The sequence below is a fragment of the Geotrypetes seraphini genome, chromosome 3 (assembly GCF_902459505.1).
Source record: "Geotrypetes seraphini chromosome 3, aGeoSer1.1, whole genome shotgun sequence".
Lineage (NCBI taxonomy): Eukaryota > Metazoa > Chordata > Amphibia > Gymnophiona > Dermophiidae > Geotrypetes > Geotrypetes seraphini.
The window spans coordinates 28,891,230-28,907,016 of NC_047086.1; the positions used below are offsets into that span (position 1 = coordinate 28,891,230).

The following is a 15,787-nucleotide window of genomic DNA, read 5'->3' on the forward strand; positions in this document are numbered from 1 at the left end:
CCCTGAATGTAAACCGCCCGCAGGAAGATGTTCTGGGAGACCGCCCATTCCCAAAGGCGCAGGGCTTCCCGGCACAGGGGCCAAGAGCCCGTCCCCCCTTGCTTGTTCACATAGTACATTGCCACCTGGTTGTCCGTCCGCACGAGGACTACCTGATCGTGCAGCAGGTGGCAAAAAGCTCGAGCGGCCAGAAAAATGGCCCGAAGCTCCAACACATTGATGTGACAAAGACGGTCCTCCGCTGACCATAGACCTTGAGTCCGCAGACCGTCGAGATGAGCCCCCCACGCGTACTCCGAAGAGTCCGTGGTCAGGACCTTGCTATGCGGAGGGACGAGAAAGAGCAAACCCCCGGAAAGATTGGAAGAGTTGGTCCACCAACGGAGCGAGCTTCTCAAGGAAGGAGTCACTTTCACAGGAAAGGAAAGCGGGTCCCGATCTTGACGCCACTGGGAGGCCAAGGTCCACTGAGGGAGTCTCAGGTGCAATCGGGCGAACGGTGTGACATGAACCATCGACGCCATGTGGCCAAGTAGAATCATCAGACGGTGCGCTGAGACGGAGCGCTGCAGCGAAATCTGACGGCACAGTCGAAGTAGAACCTCCGCCCTCGGAGGGGGGAGGAACGCACGAAGGTGAACCGTGTCCAGCACGGCCCCGATAAACTGAAGGGATTGAGCAGGGCACAGCTGCGATTTGGGAAAGTTCACTTCGAACCCCAGACGTTGAAGGAAGATGATATTCTGTTGGGTCGCTAAGATAACCCCCTCCCTGGATGATGCCTTGATCAGCCAATCGTCCAGGTAGGGAAAGACCTGTAGCCCCTGAGATCTCAGGGCAGCCGCGACTACCACCATACACTTCGTGAAGACTCGAGGCGACGCCGCCAGCCCGAAAGGGAGGGCCCGATACTGAAGGTGCAACTCCCCCACCTGGAACCGTAAGAACTTGCGGAAGGCGGGATGCACTGGAACATGAGTATACGCTTCCTTCAAGTCCAGGGAGCACATCCAATCCCCTTCCTCCAACAGAGGGTAGAGAACCGGAAGCGACAACATAAGGAACTTCTCTCGGACCAGGAACTTGTTGAGCTTCTGGAGGTCCAAAATGGGGCGTATGTCCCCGGTCTTCTTTGGGACCAAAAAGTAACGGGAGTAAAACCCCCGCCCCCGTTGGTTTGGGGGGACCGGCTCCACCGCCCGAAGGCTCAACAAGGCCCTGGCCTCCGAGAGGAGAAGAGGAAGCTGGGCTCGACTGCAAAGAGAGGCCCCTGGCGGTTGTTCCGGCGGCGTGGCTGAGAAGTTCAGCGAGTAACCCTCGGAGATGAGACGGAGCACCCAAGCGTCTGACGTGATCATAGCCCAGGCCGAATGAAAGGCCCGCAGCCGGCCCCCGATGGGCAGGGGGTCCAGCGAAAGTGCGGAGGGGGCCCGCTCCCATCCGCTCTTCCCGTCAAAAAGACGGCGCCGGCTTAGACGCCCCTTGCGCCTGAGGTTTTTGCTGGCCCGCTCTGCCCTGCTGCTGGGGGCGCCGGGGCGGGGGCCTAGAGAATGCCGGCGTAGACTTTTGAGGGTATCGCCGCGGTGGAGGTCTAAACGGCTTCTGCGGCGGTACCTGGGGTTTAGGACGGACCAAGGAGGCGATGGAGCGCTCATGTTCGGACAGGCGTTTGGTCGCCGCCTCCAGGGACTCATCGAACAATTCCGACCCAACACATGGCAGATTAGCCAGGCGCTCCTGCAAGTTCGGGTCCATATCAACTGTCCGGAGCCATGCGAGACGGCGCATTGCTACCGCAAAGGCGGAGACCCTGGAGGCCAACTCAAATGCGTCGTAAATGGCATGAAAAAGGTATAGACGCAGCTGTGACAAGTTGTCCATAAAAGTACCAAAGTCCCCCTTATGGGAATCCGGCATGACCCCATGATAACGGGGTAACGCCTTCACCATCTGCCTCAGGTAGGATGAAAAAGTGAACGCATAATTTAGGACCCTGGCCGCCATCATGGAATTGAAGTAGAGGCGGCGACCAAACTTGTCCAGGGTCCGCCCTTCCCGTCCGGGAGGCACCGCAGCCGAGACCCTAGAAGGCTGAGACTTTTTTAACGCCGACTCCACCAGCAACGACTGGTGAGACAGTTGTGCTTTCTCGAAGCCCTTGCACGGGATGGTACGGTACTTCGACTCCATCTTCGACGGAACCGCTGTGACTGTAAGAGGGGAGTCCAAATTTCTCAGGAAGGTCTGATGGAGGACTTTATTGAGAGGCAGACGATGAGTCTCCCTCGGGGGAGAAGGCAAATCCTGCTCCTCCAAAAATTCCTTTGTATATTGAGAACCGGATACCAGATCCAGGTCCAAAGCCCTCCCCATATCAAGCACAAATCTCGAAAAGGAGGAGGGTTTGGAAGGCGGGGAGGGAGATCGAGAAGCCCGCGCCGCCAAAAAGGAAGGGGAAGCCTCACGGGAATACTGAGGTTCCCTACCAGTACCAGACCCCGAACCCCACGACGCCGCACCAAGCGACCTCGACGGGGTCGGGGACCGCCTATGCCCCTAGGAACCCCTATGGGAAGTCCCCGGAGTACGAGGCACCGAGGCCTGCCCCTTCCGTCTCGGCGAGGAGTCTCTCGATAACCCTCCCTCGGAGGAACGGAAAAGCCTCGGATTGTCGAGGCGGAGCTCCGAAACACGTAGCGTCTCAGCCCCGGTCGGCGAGGAGCGACCGCGTCTCCGAGGAGAAGCCCGAGGACGTTTGGGCTTCCTCGGCCGACGCTTCGCCCGAGGCCGACCCGAGGGCGAAGAGCCCCGGGAGGACCTCGACGAGGAAGAAGTGGAAGAGATCCTCCTAACCCTACGGACCTTGTCCCGCGGCCGCACACTCCGCTCAGGCTGGTCAACCGAGGTCGAGGGCAACGTCGGAGTCAAGGCCGGAATCACCCCGGGGGCCAAAGTCGAGGGAACCGAGACCGAGGCCGCCGAAGCCGAGGCCGTCGCCGGCTGCAGGTGCGTGAGGGCACCGGACAGCTCCGAAGCAATGAGTGCACGGAGTAAGTCCTGAAAAACAGGAACTCCCATCATAGCCGGTAAATCCGGGCCGGCGGGTGCTCCCTCGAGGGTGACCTCGGTCTCGAGTATTCCCGTGGGGCACCCGACTTTGACGCTCGGGGCGGGGCCGAGGACGACCCACCCGCCCCCGTCGAGGAGCCCGAGGATGGCTTCTTCGAGGCTGGAACAGAAGAAGGAAGTGAGGACTTACCCACCGTCGACTTCGGGGTCGAGGACGCAGGCTTAGACGAAGCGGGCTGTCGGGGCGAGGGAGTCGAGGCCGAGGTCAAGGCCGGGGCCGAAGCCGACGTCGAGGCCTTCCCCGCCACGGGGTCCACAGCAAAGAGCTCCGCCATTCGGGCACGATGGCGGCGGAGAGCTCTCGTCTGAAACGTCGAGCACCTGGTACAGGAGTCAGTCGGGTGCTCAGGACCTAGGCACAATAAGCACCACCGGTGGGGATCGGTAATTGAAAGCAACCGATCACACCGGGTGCACTTTTTAAAGCCCGTCAAGGGACGGGACATGAACTCAAAAATGGCCGGGAACGAACGAGCTCCCGCAGCTGCGGCTACGGGGAGCCCCCGGAGCCGAACGAAAACTCTTTTTTTTTTTTTTTTTGACGATAACTAACACACGAACGAATAAAAACAACAAATCAAGCACAGCGACCGAGAAAACACTCTCAGCCGCGGTGTCAGAAGGCAAAAGATATAGAGCACAATTTCCACAGGGCTTCTGGCTCTGCGGAAAAAACTGAACTGAGGACCACGAGGTGGGGATGCGCCCTCTAGTGGGCAAGAAGGCATGCACATGCGTGGTGCAGCATAGCAAACTTGAAACTTCAATCAAGTTTGCTTGAAAAGCTGTCCGCGCTGGGGCTCCGTAGATGACGTCACCCACATGTGAGAATATCATGCCTGCTTGTCCTGGGATAAACAAAGTTCGGGTGTGAGCTTCGCTTGTGTCTGTTGGTTGTGAAAGAGAAAAGGTCTGTTATGTATTTAGGGGCTAAGCCATAAAGTACCTTGAAGCAAAAACAACCAAACTTGAATTTCACACGTGTCTCCATCGGCAGCCAGTGTAAAAGTCGATAGGAAGGTGTCACATGATCAAACTTCTTCAGTCCACAAAGTAGTCTAATCGCTGCATTTTGAACTAGTTGCAATCGCCGCATATATATCTGGGGGAGTGCCAAGTAGGCGATGTTACAATAATCGAGTTGACTCAGTATAAGGGATTGTACCAGAATTCGAAATGATGAGACATCGAAGTAAGCTCTGATGGACCAAAGTTTCCAGAGGGTGAGAAAGATTTTTCTGATCAAGGAATCTACCTGGTCTTTCATGGTCAGGTTCTGGTCCAGTGTTACTCCCAATATCTTCATAGTGGTTTGAATGGGATAACTAAGGTTATTGATGCACATTGGTGCTTTAATGTCAAGTGGGTATGGCGATGCTATGAAAAATTTTGTTTTCTCTGAGTTTAGTTTTAGTCTGAATTCAGTTATCCATTGCTCCATCCGATTTAGTACTTCTGTTGCTTTGGGGGTGACTTCTGAGATAGAGTTGGTGAATGGGATAATGATCGTGTTAGCAGAAAAAAGATAGAGAGATGGAGAAACCTGAAATAAAGGGGAGGCAGAAGAGAGGGGGCAGATGTTGGACTTGGGGGGGTGTATAGAGGGAAGAGAGAGCCTGCAGAGAGGTGGAAAGATTCTGGACCAGGGAGGGAGGGAGGAAGGAAGGGGAGAGAGAGAGAAGCAGAGAAAGAACTGGATGAAAGGAGAACAAATGCTGGAAATGGGGATGGGATGGACGGGGGGCTGTAAGCAGAAGAAAGTCAGAGAGCGAGAGAGAGGCCTGGACCAAAGGGGAAAGACAGGAGGCAGATGCTGGACTATGGGAGGTGCAGACAGAAGAGACAGAGGGGAAGAGACCCTGAGGAAGAACAGAGAGATAGATGGAAGATCATAACAGAGGAGGAAGAGAGAGGGAGAGCTGGAACAAAAGTATTGGTAGGTACAAAGGAGAACTGACACTGGATCTGGGGAGGGTAAGCAGAGGGAAAAGAGAGAGAGACCGGGACCCAAAGGGGCTGGGCTGGACTGTGAAAGAAATATTGGATACACAGTCAGAAGGAAGTCCAACCAGAAACTAATTAAATCACTAGACAATAAAGGTAGGGAAAATTATTTTACTTTCAATTTAGTGATCGAAATGTGTCAGTTTTGAGAATTTACATCTGCTGTGTGTATATGAAAAATGAAAGGAAAAAATTGCATTGCAATTAGTAGGGTAAGGGAGACAGGGTGCAGAACCAGGCAGGGAGTGAGGGGGGGTGGATGCAGAGCCTGGTATATGTTAGCACACAATTCGATTCAGAATGTTTTTTTTCTTGTTTTCCTACTCTAAATCTAGGTTACGTCTTATGGTCAGGTGCGTCTTATGGAGCAAAAAATAAGGTAATTTGACAGCTACACCATCAGATCATAAGTTTGGAATCTTTAAACTAAGCAGTTGGAAAATTCAGCCATACTAGCATAGCTAGAACTAAATAGATTTTGGACAGAAAAATTAAGATGGGTCCCCTATACAATCAGGAACCTCTGCTTTTCTGCTTATGTTCCATCCTCTTAGTCCCAGGTTGCCTATTTAAAAGGTCTTTGATTTCCCATCTGTGAAAAAAATTTGCTGGGTTATCAGAACATTAAATATTCTCTTTGACTGCTGTACCCTTGCTCTACTAGTTGGATAAAGGTAGCTAGCAATGAAAAGATCAATACCCTGTTGCAACTCATGCACACTTTCTCCACCCCCCAATCAAAGGTATATAAAGCAAAAAAATGTACGACGGACTATTAGCCACCAGAGCAGCGAAGTAGACTGCCACCTCTCCAATCTGCTGACTATACACCCAATAAGAGAATGACACGGTGGCGGTTACCCGCGACTAGCCGCGTTTAGTCGCGGGTAACCCGCCGGAACGGGGAATGAAAAATAACAGTCGCTGCGGGGATGGGGACAAGGCCATTCACCGCCCGTGGAGCGGTGAATGGTCTTGTCTCCACAGTGAGGCATTAAGGATCGCACGGTTTCCCGCAGCCACCGCCCGCCCGTAGCGTTTAGCCAGCTCCCTCACCTTAAATTCTGAGTTTGCCGGCTTCCATTTTCCTGAGCCGCAAGCGTTCAAAAAGCCGTGCACGCGCGGCTGCGCGAGTCCATCAAGCTTCTCCTCTGACGCAACCGGAAACAGGAAGTTGCAGGAGAGGAGAAGCTTGATGGACTCGCGCAGCTGCGGGTGCACGTCTTTTTAAATGTGTGCGGCTCGGGAAAAAAGGAAGCCGTCAAACTCAGATTGTAAGGTGAGGTGGAGGGAGGGAGCTGGCTAAATGCTGCGATCAGGTAGGTGGGGGCTGCTAGACCGTGAGATCGCGTTTGTTCCCGGCTCATAGTAGGAAGGAGGGAGTGAAAGGAAAAAAAATTCTGGGCCAAGGGGATGAAGAGGGAAAGAAAGAAACCCACAGCAGGAAAGAAAGGGGAAGACAGGCAGGTGAGCTAGATGCTGGAAGCAGGGGGGCGGGAGAAAGAGGGAAAGAAACTAGATGGGGTTGAAAAGAAGAGACACTCTGGTATGGAAGAGGAAGATAGGGGAAATCTGGACAGAGGAAGGTAACAGAAAGAGGGGAAATTATGTGCATGGGGCATAGGGACAGAGACATAAAGGGGACATGCCATGGGGATGGTATATGGACACAGGGAGGGGGGCAATGGCAGATACATAGGAGAGATATTAGAAATGGGGAAAATAGGAACACAGAAGCGAGATAGTTTGTGGGAATGGGACAGAGCTCGCAGGCTCCAGCGGCTTGCACAAATTACATTGTAATGTGCCACAAAAATAAGAGGGAGGGAGGTAAATAGATAGGCCACGCGAGAGGAGCTGAAGGGTGGTAGAAAGGAACAGATTGTAAAGGAGGGAGGGAAGGGTGGTGGTGGAAAGGAATAGAACAGACATTGAAAGAGGGTAGAGAGGAACAGACCCTGAAGGGAAATGTGGAAGACAGAGTGGGGAGAAGATGCTGGAAGGGAAGAAGACAGATGCCAGACTATGGGGGAGCAGAGGGAAGAAGATGGGTGCTAGACCAATTAGGGGAGGGTGAAGGGAGAGGCACAGTAACAGCAAATGGAAGACGCAGAGAGAAGACACACAGTGGATGGAAGGAATTGAATGAGAAGATGTGGAAAGCAGAAACCAGACAACAAAGGTAGAAAAAAAAATTCTATTTATTTATTTATTTTTTGCTTTAGGATAAAGTAGTATATTAGTTGTGTTGATAAACATTTATAAACAAAGCCCTGCCAGCTGAATATCTCTTTCTCTAGTTCAGCAGCAGGAACTTTGATTTATGAGAAAGGAATAAGCTAAATATTATAGTACTAAGGATTATATGGATGCTGCGGGGACGGTGACGGGGCGGTGAATGGGATGGCAGTGGTGGTGACGGGGCGGTGAAAGGGATGGCGGTGAAGGGAATGGCGGTGACGGAACGGTGCAGAGGATGGTGGGCCGGGGACGGGGACAGATTTTTCCCCCGTGTCATTCTCTACACCCAACTACAAAACATTCAGGAAAGAACTTAAAACCTTTCTATTCAATAAATTTGTCAAATTATCTAAGTAAACCTGATTGAACCTTCACAGATCCTGATGCATTCTACATCTATTAACCATGTATTCTCCCTGGAAATGCCCAGGCCAACTCTTGTAAACCGCCTAGAACTGAAAGATATTGGCGGGATAGAAGACACCAATGTAATGTATTCCTCTGGATTGGTGTTAACAGCTAGAAGCCTTAAGAAAGCAAGTGTAAGTATTGAAAGAACCCAACTTGGATGTTTTCTCCCCTAATTTGCATAGGCCCTTCTCTAGTTTACCTCTACTAGCAACACTTGAGAAAATATAATCCCATACTGATTCACATGAACATGGTTTCAAGAGGCAGCATGGGATAGAAACGGTCAAGACATGCCTTTTTGACAACTATTCAACATCTGGAGAAGGGCAGTAGATCTATGCTCTGGTTTCTGAATATTTTGGCTGCCTCTAATTTCATCAATCATGATCTGTTCTTGCAGTTGTGTGCTCAGCTGGGATAGGATTAATAGTATTACTGTGCTTCTGGCCATATCTGTCTGACCATGAACAAATACAAGCGGGCAGTTCAACCTCATCTTGATACAGACTGGAAAAAGGGGTTATTCAAGATTTGGCTCTCTCTGCCCTACTATTAATTCTTTATCTGCAGTCATTATGTAATCTCATTCAGTCTTATGCTGTTTATTACCACCTTTAGGCATGCAATTGAAATTGGTCTCCCAGTTTCAGCAGAAACCAAAGCTGACAATGAAACCGCCAGACCCCCCTTCCCCCCACTATCTACCACTCCCTCCCCCCAACAGCTTAATTTCCCTCCCTCCTGAAGCCACCTGTCAGTCAGCTTCCTCCCTTCACCCCATCCCTAAGCCTATCTTAGGTACCCTGATGATCCAGTGGCCTAACCAAGGAAAGAGCGATTCCCAGTCACTCTCACCCTGGCCACTTCCACTACCAAAAAGGCATTTTTGGATGAAACCCAAACCTGGATGTTGGGCTAGTTTCAGTGCCAAAACCAAAATTTGGTCAGCTTCTAATGCAAGCCCATATTTCCAAGGAAGTGCAGTTTTTCATAAGATGAGGATGGCTTGAAGGTAGTGGACCTATTTAGCCTATGATTTTCATAAGGTTTTTTCAAGCACTGTTACACCCCTGCCTTGGACTACTGTAATATTGACCAAGGTGTCCCAAGCAGCTACTCTGAAACCATTACAGATGGCACAAAATGTAGCAACTAGGCTATTTCAAGAACCTTGCAGCTCCCATGCGACACTTCTACTGATCCAGATTTAATGACTTCCTATGGAGTTTTGTATACAATTTAAGGCATTGCTGTTTTACCTTTTTATGTATAAATTTGTCATCCGGTTCATACATAAACCTCTGATAAGCCAATGCATCAGTGTTCATATAATACTAATATAATTTCATCTTGTCTCCTGGACAAATGCAACACATTGTAGTTTAAGAAACTTCATTTTATATGTCATCTTTATGTTCTGCCAGTGAGCTTTGGGTGTTCACTGACTTTAGCACATTTCGGAGATGTATAAAAAAAACCCTTCTGTTGACCCAAACATTTCCTTCTTAGCAGAGTTGCTTCTTCTGAGTTTTGCATGTTTGATCTGTGTTTTGTGTAGTTATGTCTTCAAAGTATATTTGTTAAATAAAGGTAAACACCTATAAGTATACAAATGCACACGTTTCAAGAATTACATGTAATACAATGCAAGCTTTATATATTTTTGTTTTTGAATAAAGTTTTGTAGTATAGGACCTTAGGCAGAGTGACAGCACAGTCAAACTTGGGCTCTTAACTTGCCTTGCCCTCTGAACTGGAGTCCCACTTGACATGTATGTACATCCTCTTCCTGCAAACACAATGAAGACGTGCAAAGAACGCCACTCACCTGGGTTACCGCTCTGGGATATCACCTGGGCAGCTGCGAACATGCTGGCTGAGGACTCCAGGAACTGTACAGATAAGAAAGAGAAGATAATTGAAGTCATTGATATAACTACAGGCCAAAGGGACAGTTGAACAGATTACAAAAATTTGTTTCAGGTACATATAGTTGAAGGAGTGTTTCAACTTCTTGGATTTAGTAAGATGTAAAAGCCATAACACAACTTGCCTGAATATAGACACTAGCTTATTTTGGGGATTTTTAATCGCTTGTATAAAGAGTTTAATCCAAGGTGGTGTACACAGGTAGAAGGAGAAATTAAGTCCTTACCTGCTAATTTTCTTTCTTTTAGTCCCTCCAGACTGGCACAGAAATGGATGGGTTGACGCTCCTCTGCCAGCAGGTGGAGACTGAGACACTACCTTTGGCTATAGTACAAGTGGGCTATGCAGTCCCTCTTACAATCAGTCTTTACGAATAGCCAAGCAGAAATCAATAGGCTGAACCAGAATATAGAACTCTTCACTCACATGAAGAAGCAGGGATACTTTCTAAAGAAATGTCTAGCATTGATTTTACACCAAAACAAGGGATACTTGATCTTGGAGGGAGATTTCAATCTTACAAGGACCCTCAATCTAGGTAATTTAGGGCAGATGGTGGAATATCACAGGAAGGATAGATGGGATTTGGGAAAATTCCTGGAAGAGCTTAAAGTTGATTGATGTTTGGAGGTGGCTTCACCCTTTAGGAAGGGATTACATGTTTTAGTCACAGGGTCTGTGCTGTAAGACATGAGAAGAGTCTACAAAAAAGAATAGAGAAAGGGGATATAATCCACACCTTTAAGTATATGAAAGGTATTAATATTCAAATAAACCTCTTTCAGAAAAATAGAGGAGGTAGAACTAGAAGGCATGAATGGAGGTTGCAGGGAAGTAGACTCAGGAGCAGTGTCAGGAAATCATTTTTCAAAGAGAGGCTGGAGGATGCTTGGAATGCCCTTCCAAGAGAGATGGTAGAGTCCAAAACTGAACGAATTCAAAAATGCATGGGATAGACATGGAGGATGCTTAAATAGAAAACATGGAAACGCAATGTGGCTTTTGGTGTTACCTAGGGCAAGAATAGTGGGAGCTGAGGTTGATGCTGGACGGACTTGAACGGTCTGTCATGCAAATAGTGAGAGGCAAAGAAGAGTTGGGGGAATGGAGCCCGATGCCGGACAGACTTGGACGGTTGGTGTCTCATCTGTAGAGAGAGACCAGATGAAGATTTGACAACTCCAGTGTGATGATCATTTTATTGTCACATACTACAAAATTAGGGGAACTGTGCAGCTTAGGAGGGAGGGGAAGGCATCTTGACTGATAAGTTAAATACTGTTAGCAATACACCATCCCTCATCATGATTAGCATAGTAGTGACTTCACAAGCAGCATTTAAACATGGGTGACCTGGGCCGACACAGTGTGGTGGGCGAGACCCTGATCAACTTGTTGGGCAGAATGGATGGACCATGAGGGTCTTTTTCTGCTGTCACTTACTGTGTTTCTCTGTCTAAGGGGAAAGAGTACTTTCCTCAATGATTTAAGGATTGAAATGCACCTAAGTATTTTATCTGCTATTTCTCCACTGGTGCTCCAAACCCCTGTGGAGCCTGTTAAGTGAATTCCCATGTCAACAGGCCAGTTGTGTATGAAGGCAAGCAGGTATGCAACACCTTGAAACAAAATTCCACATCAAAATGAAAATAATTTTAAAATGACTTAGTTTTGTGCAGGTGAATAGGATCCACATGTAAGCTGAGAGTGGTACCTGTGCTATATGTGTTTTCTTCTGCTGGAATTTGCAGAGCCTCAGGATCCGGGATCCAGACTGGTCAGTGAACTGTTCGTGAAATGGGTGCAAAAGCTGAACAGACTCACCGAAACTACAGAAATAAAATCAGAGCCAAATACTGTTATTATTTTTCTATTTTATTTTAGGTTTACTTATTGCTTTTTTCCCCAAAAGAGAATACAAAGCCATTCACATAAACATCAATACATTTAAAAAACAAATATAATAAAAAATAAAAAAAGACTAATTAAAAATTCCTTTTTTTTTAAAATTCTTTATTCATTTTAAAAATCTTTCATCAAGTGTACAATATTCATAATCAACACAATGAAACAAGGCACTTGCATATCTTACATTATAATCTAAACATATAAATGTAACCCTCTCCCCACCCTCCCTCAAAACCCTTCATTCATGTAACGAAACCTATCTTTGTATCCCTCCCCCTCCTATTATTATATGATGTCTGACTAATAGGAAAATGACATTTAATCATGACAAAAAGACGCTAATGGCTCCCATATTTTAATAAAATTATTATAATTTCCATTTTGTGTCGCTATTGATCTTTCCATTCTATATATGTGGCATAATGAATTCCACCAAAAATTAAAGTTTAACCTAGTATGATCTTTCCAGTTATTAGTAATATGTTGGATGGCAACTCCAGTCATGATCATTAAAAGTTTATTATTACTTGATGTTATCTGACTCTTTTTTCTCATACACATTCCAAATATCACAGTATCATAAGATAACGCTACATGGTTTTCCAATAAACAATTTATTTGATCCCAGATTGAGTTCCAAAAGGCTAAAATATGAGGGCAGTAGAATAAAAGATGGTCCAAAGTCCCTACCTCCGACTTACAATGCCAGCATCTATTGGACAAAGTACTATTTAACTTTTGTAATCTAACAGGGGTCCAAAAAGCTCTATGTAACAAAAAAAAACCCAAGTTTGTCTCATAGACGCTGACATTGTACATCTCATTCTCCAAAACCAAATTTGTGGCCATTGAGATGCTGAAATCTGATGTTTAATCTCAATGCTCCAAATATCCCTCAGACCATTTTTAGGTTTTTTTTTAACCAAATTACTAATAGTTTTATAAAAATACTAATAGTTATATAAAAATTCCTACACCAACCAACTACATCCGTTATTCTGGCTAGGGGAGCAAAAGCCAATATAACAGTTTCCCAGTAATCATATTCTGTATGATTTTTGACTATATGTTAATTTTCTTTGAGATCTTATATATTTTCTGTACATATATTAGTTCTAGCAGACCAGAAACAAGTAAATCATTAAACTAGCAATAAAGTGAATATACTTACTTGTAGCAGGTATATATTCTCACATGGGTGATGTCATCCACAGAACCTGGTAAGGACACTGCCAAGTCCACTTTAAATCTTTAGGCAGTGCCCACACTGTGCATGCGTCTTCCTGCCCAATGTCAGCATGTGGGACCAACAGTTCAGTAAAAAAAAAAAAAAAAAAAAAAAAAAGCTAAAAAGCCAAATAGGAGAGGTGGGCAGGTAAGCATCTTTGCTTTCTCAGATGACAAGCAGGCATAATATTTTCACATGTGGGACTACCACATCTCACCAGCACAGATTGAAACTCACTGGCTTCCAACAGAGAAGCAGGCCATCTCCAATAAGCTGATGATAGTCTTTAAGCAACTCCAGGGCATGAGCCCCCCAGTATGTGGCAGAAAAGCTTCCTATCTACCACCCACCAAGACCGCTCCAATCCCAAACAATCCTATTCTCATCAAAGTGCATTCTGACCTTAAGGCCCTAATTGCCCATCCATGGCAAAGCAACGTTTCTTGAAACTGCCTGGAACACAAACCATATAAACCACTTATGGTCTTCCTGGCAAATTCTTAGCCTTGTTGACAAGGCCACCGGTGACACATTGTGCACATGCCGTCTACTGTCTCCTTGTCTAGTATTCGCATTGCTGTCTCCTATACTTCTTGTAACCTGTTCTGGGCTCCTGGGGAGGACGGGCTATAAATCGAAATAAAAGATTATGTCTCTGGAAGAGATTTAATATTGAATAAACATGAGCCTGGTGAAACCCAACAGGGCTGGAGGGAAAGTTAGCACTCAGGTAAAGAAAAAAATTCTGCAGAACTGCTTGTCCAAACCAACTCTCTTCTGGAGTTGTGTTCCAAACAATAATGAGAGGTAAAGGTATGGATTGAGGACTAAATAGCTGCTTGCAGATGACCTCAATAGATGCAGAGTGTAAAAGAGCCACTGAGGCAGCCACAGCCTGTACACTGTGTGCCGTCAAATGGCCTTGCAGAATCAGCCCAGCTTGAGTATACGTGAAAGACGTAAAAATATAGCTGGTTCTTTTGGAAACAGCTACTCCTAGTCTGTTCGAATCAAAAGCCAGAAAGAGCTGGGAGGTCTTTCCATGAGGTTTAGTCCGATCCAGCTAGTATGCCAGTGTACTCTTGCAGTCTAAGGTATGATGCACTTCTTCTCCAGGAGAAGAATGCAGCATAGGAAAGAAAACAGGCAAAACTATGGATTGGTTAAGGTGGAATTCAGAGACAAGTTTATGGAGGAATTTGGACGTGCACAGAGGACTACCCTGTCTTGATAGAATCTTGCATAGGGAAGATCCAAAACAAGAGTCTGAAGTTCACTCTCAAAGCCTGCAGATGTGAGGGCTACCAGGAAAACAACTTTTCCAAGTGAGAAGTTTCAGAGAAAAAGATGTAAGTGGATCAAAGGGGGACTTCATGAGAACAGAAAGAACCACAGATCCCAAGCAACAGTTGGAGGCTTGAGATGTTTGTGTGTGAAATAGGCTATTCAAGAATTCAAATATCAAGGGATGAACAGATAAAAAAGCTTCTTGTCTGGAACAGAATGGGACACACTGATAGCGCTAAGATGAAATTTAATTTAGTTGGTCTTTAGAGCAGAATTTGATAGGTACAAAAAGTGGTCCAGTATTGATAGGCGTGGACAGGTGGTAGGTTGTAGAACATGCAATGCACATCAGGAAAAGAACTGTGTCCACTTAAAGCGGTAACAGCACTGAGTGGAAGGTTTCCTAGAGGCTTTTATGTCAGCAGATACTGAAGTTGAAAGACAGTAAGAGTTTACTTGTACGAAGAAAAAACCACGCTGCTAGTGTTAACTAGCGGGTGTTAGTAGGGTTGGAAATGGTTGAAATTTCCATGGTTTCTTGGTTCAGAGCTCTAGGATTGGAAACCAAATGGCGCGGTCTGAGAGGTGCAGGGGTGCGTGACGTCACCCTCGATTGATGCCTCGACATATCCTCAGGCTGGGCTGAGCCAGGCATGGACGCTTTTAAAGCCTGTGAAGACTGCACCTGAAGTAGCCCCAAAAGCTCTTGTTTGGCATAGCCAGGATCTCCTCCTGGAAAGGGGGTGTCTGCACCAGAAGATACATCGATGTGGAAGCAGTCTGTGGTACTGGTGTCTGGATGTAGAAGATCTCAATGTCAAGGCATGCCTGGGAGGAGACATGATCTGCAGCAATGGACCGTGATCCATGGTACATCGTCGCCTACGTGTTGAGATGGTGGACATCTAGGAAGACACCATGCCAAACTTAGAAGGGGAGGAATGTTTATGCTTCTTAGCTTTCTTACATGAGGCATGGATGTTGAGTCTTGTCTCTGAAGAGAGCCTGATGTTGAACGCTTTTTATGCAGCGTCAGTGTACATGGTGTCGATACCTATGCTAGTACAGGTTGAGCATCAGGTGCCGAATTTCTTGCCATGTCCAATGTGGATGTAAATTGAAATGTTTATCACATTGGACTTGTCTGGCTTTTAGTGACTTTTTTGCATATGCAGAGTTCATAATGAAATGTCCCAAAGGTCAGGACCTAGACACTGAACAGACAAATTATCGGGGTCAGAGCCTGAAATGGTCCAGTTACAATGAGTACAATTCTTGAAGTTGCTCGGCACCCTCTTTGACATGGAAGGAAAAACTGCTGACTCAAAGTCAAAAGGCTTGATGGCCCATGAAGGTCGAGTTAAAAGTATACTGAAAAAGATGACGTTCCCTCAAAGTGGCCCAAAGTGTAAAAATAGACAAAATTTAACCAAGCTTGAAGGAAATACTGGAAAACAATAAAAACGTCCTTCCGTAGGTCATTAGACTCACTAATGTCTTTCCATAGAGCAATAAAGACCTTCCTCTTCCAACAATAGAGCCTAAACTGAACAGCTTCCTCAATTTACTCTCCAGTTACTCTTTATTATGACTAGGCTGGACTCTCGAATAATTATGTAATTGTCCATAAACCTAATTGTTGTCATGACT

At 46.6% G+C, this 15,787-nt stretch overlaps 1 protein-coding gene across 1 annotated transcript in view; it reads right to left on the reverse strand.

The window, feature by feature from the left end:
* Positions 1 to 15,787, reverse strand: part of MDN1 (midasin AAA ATPase 1) — a 943,760-nt gene that overhangs the window by 16,665 nt on the left and 911,308 nt on the right. The window contains exons 99-100 of the mRNA XM_033936734.1: positions 11,429 to 11,543; positions 9,614 to 9,677 (exon numbers count right to left, since the gene is read on the reverse strand). Coding sequence (XP_033792625.1) covers positions 9,614 to 9,677; positions 11,429 to 11,543 — 179 coding nt within the window. The remainder of the gene's footprint in view (positions 1 to 9,613; positions 9,678 to 11,428; positions 11,544 to 15,787) is intronic.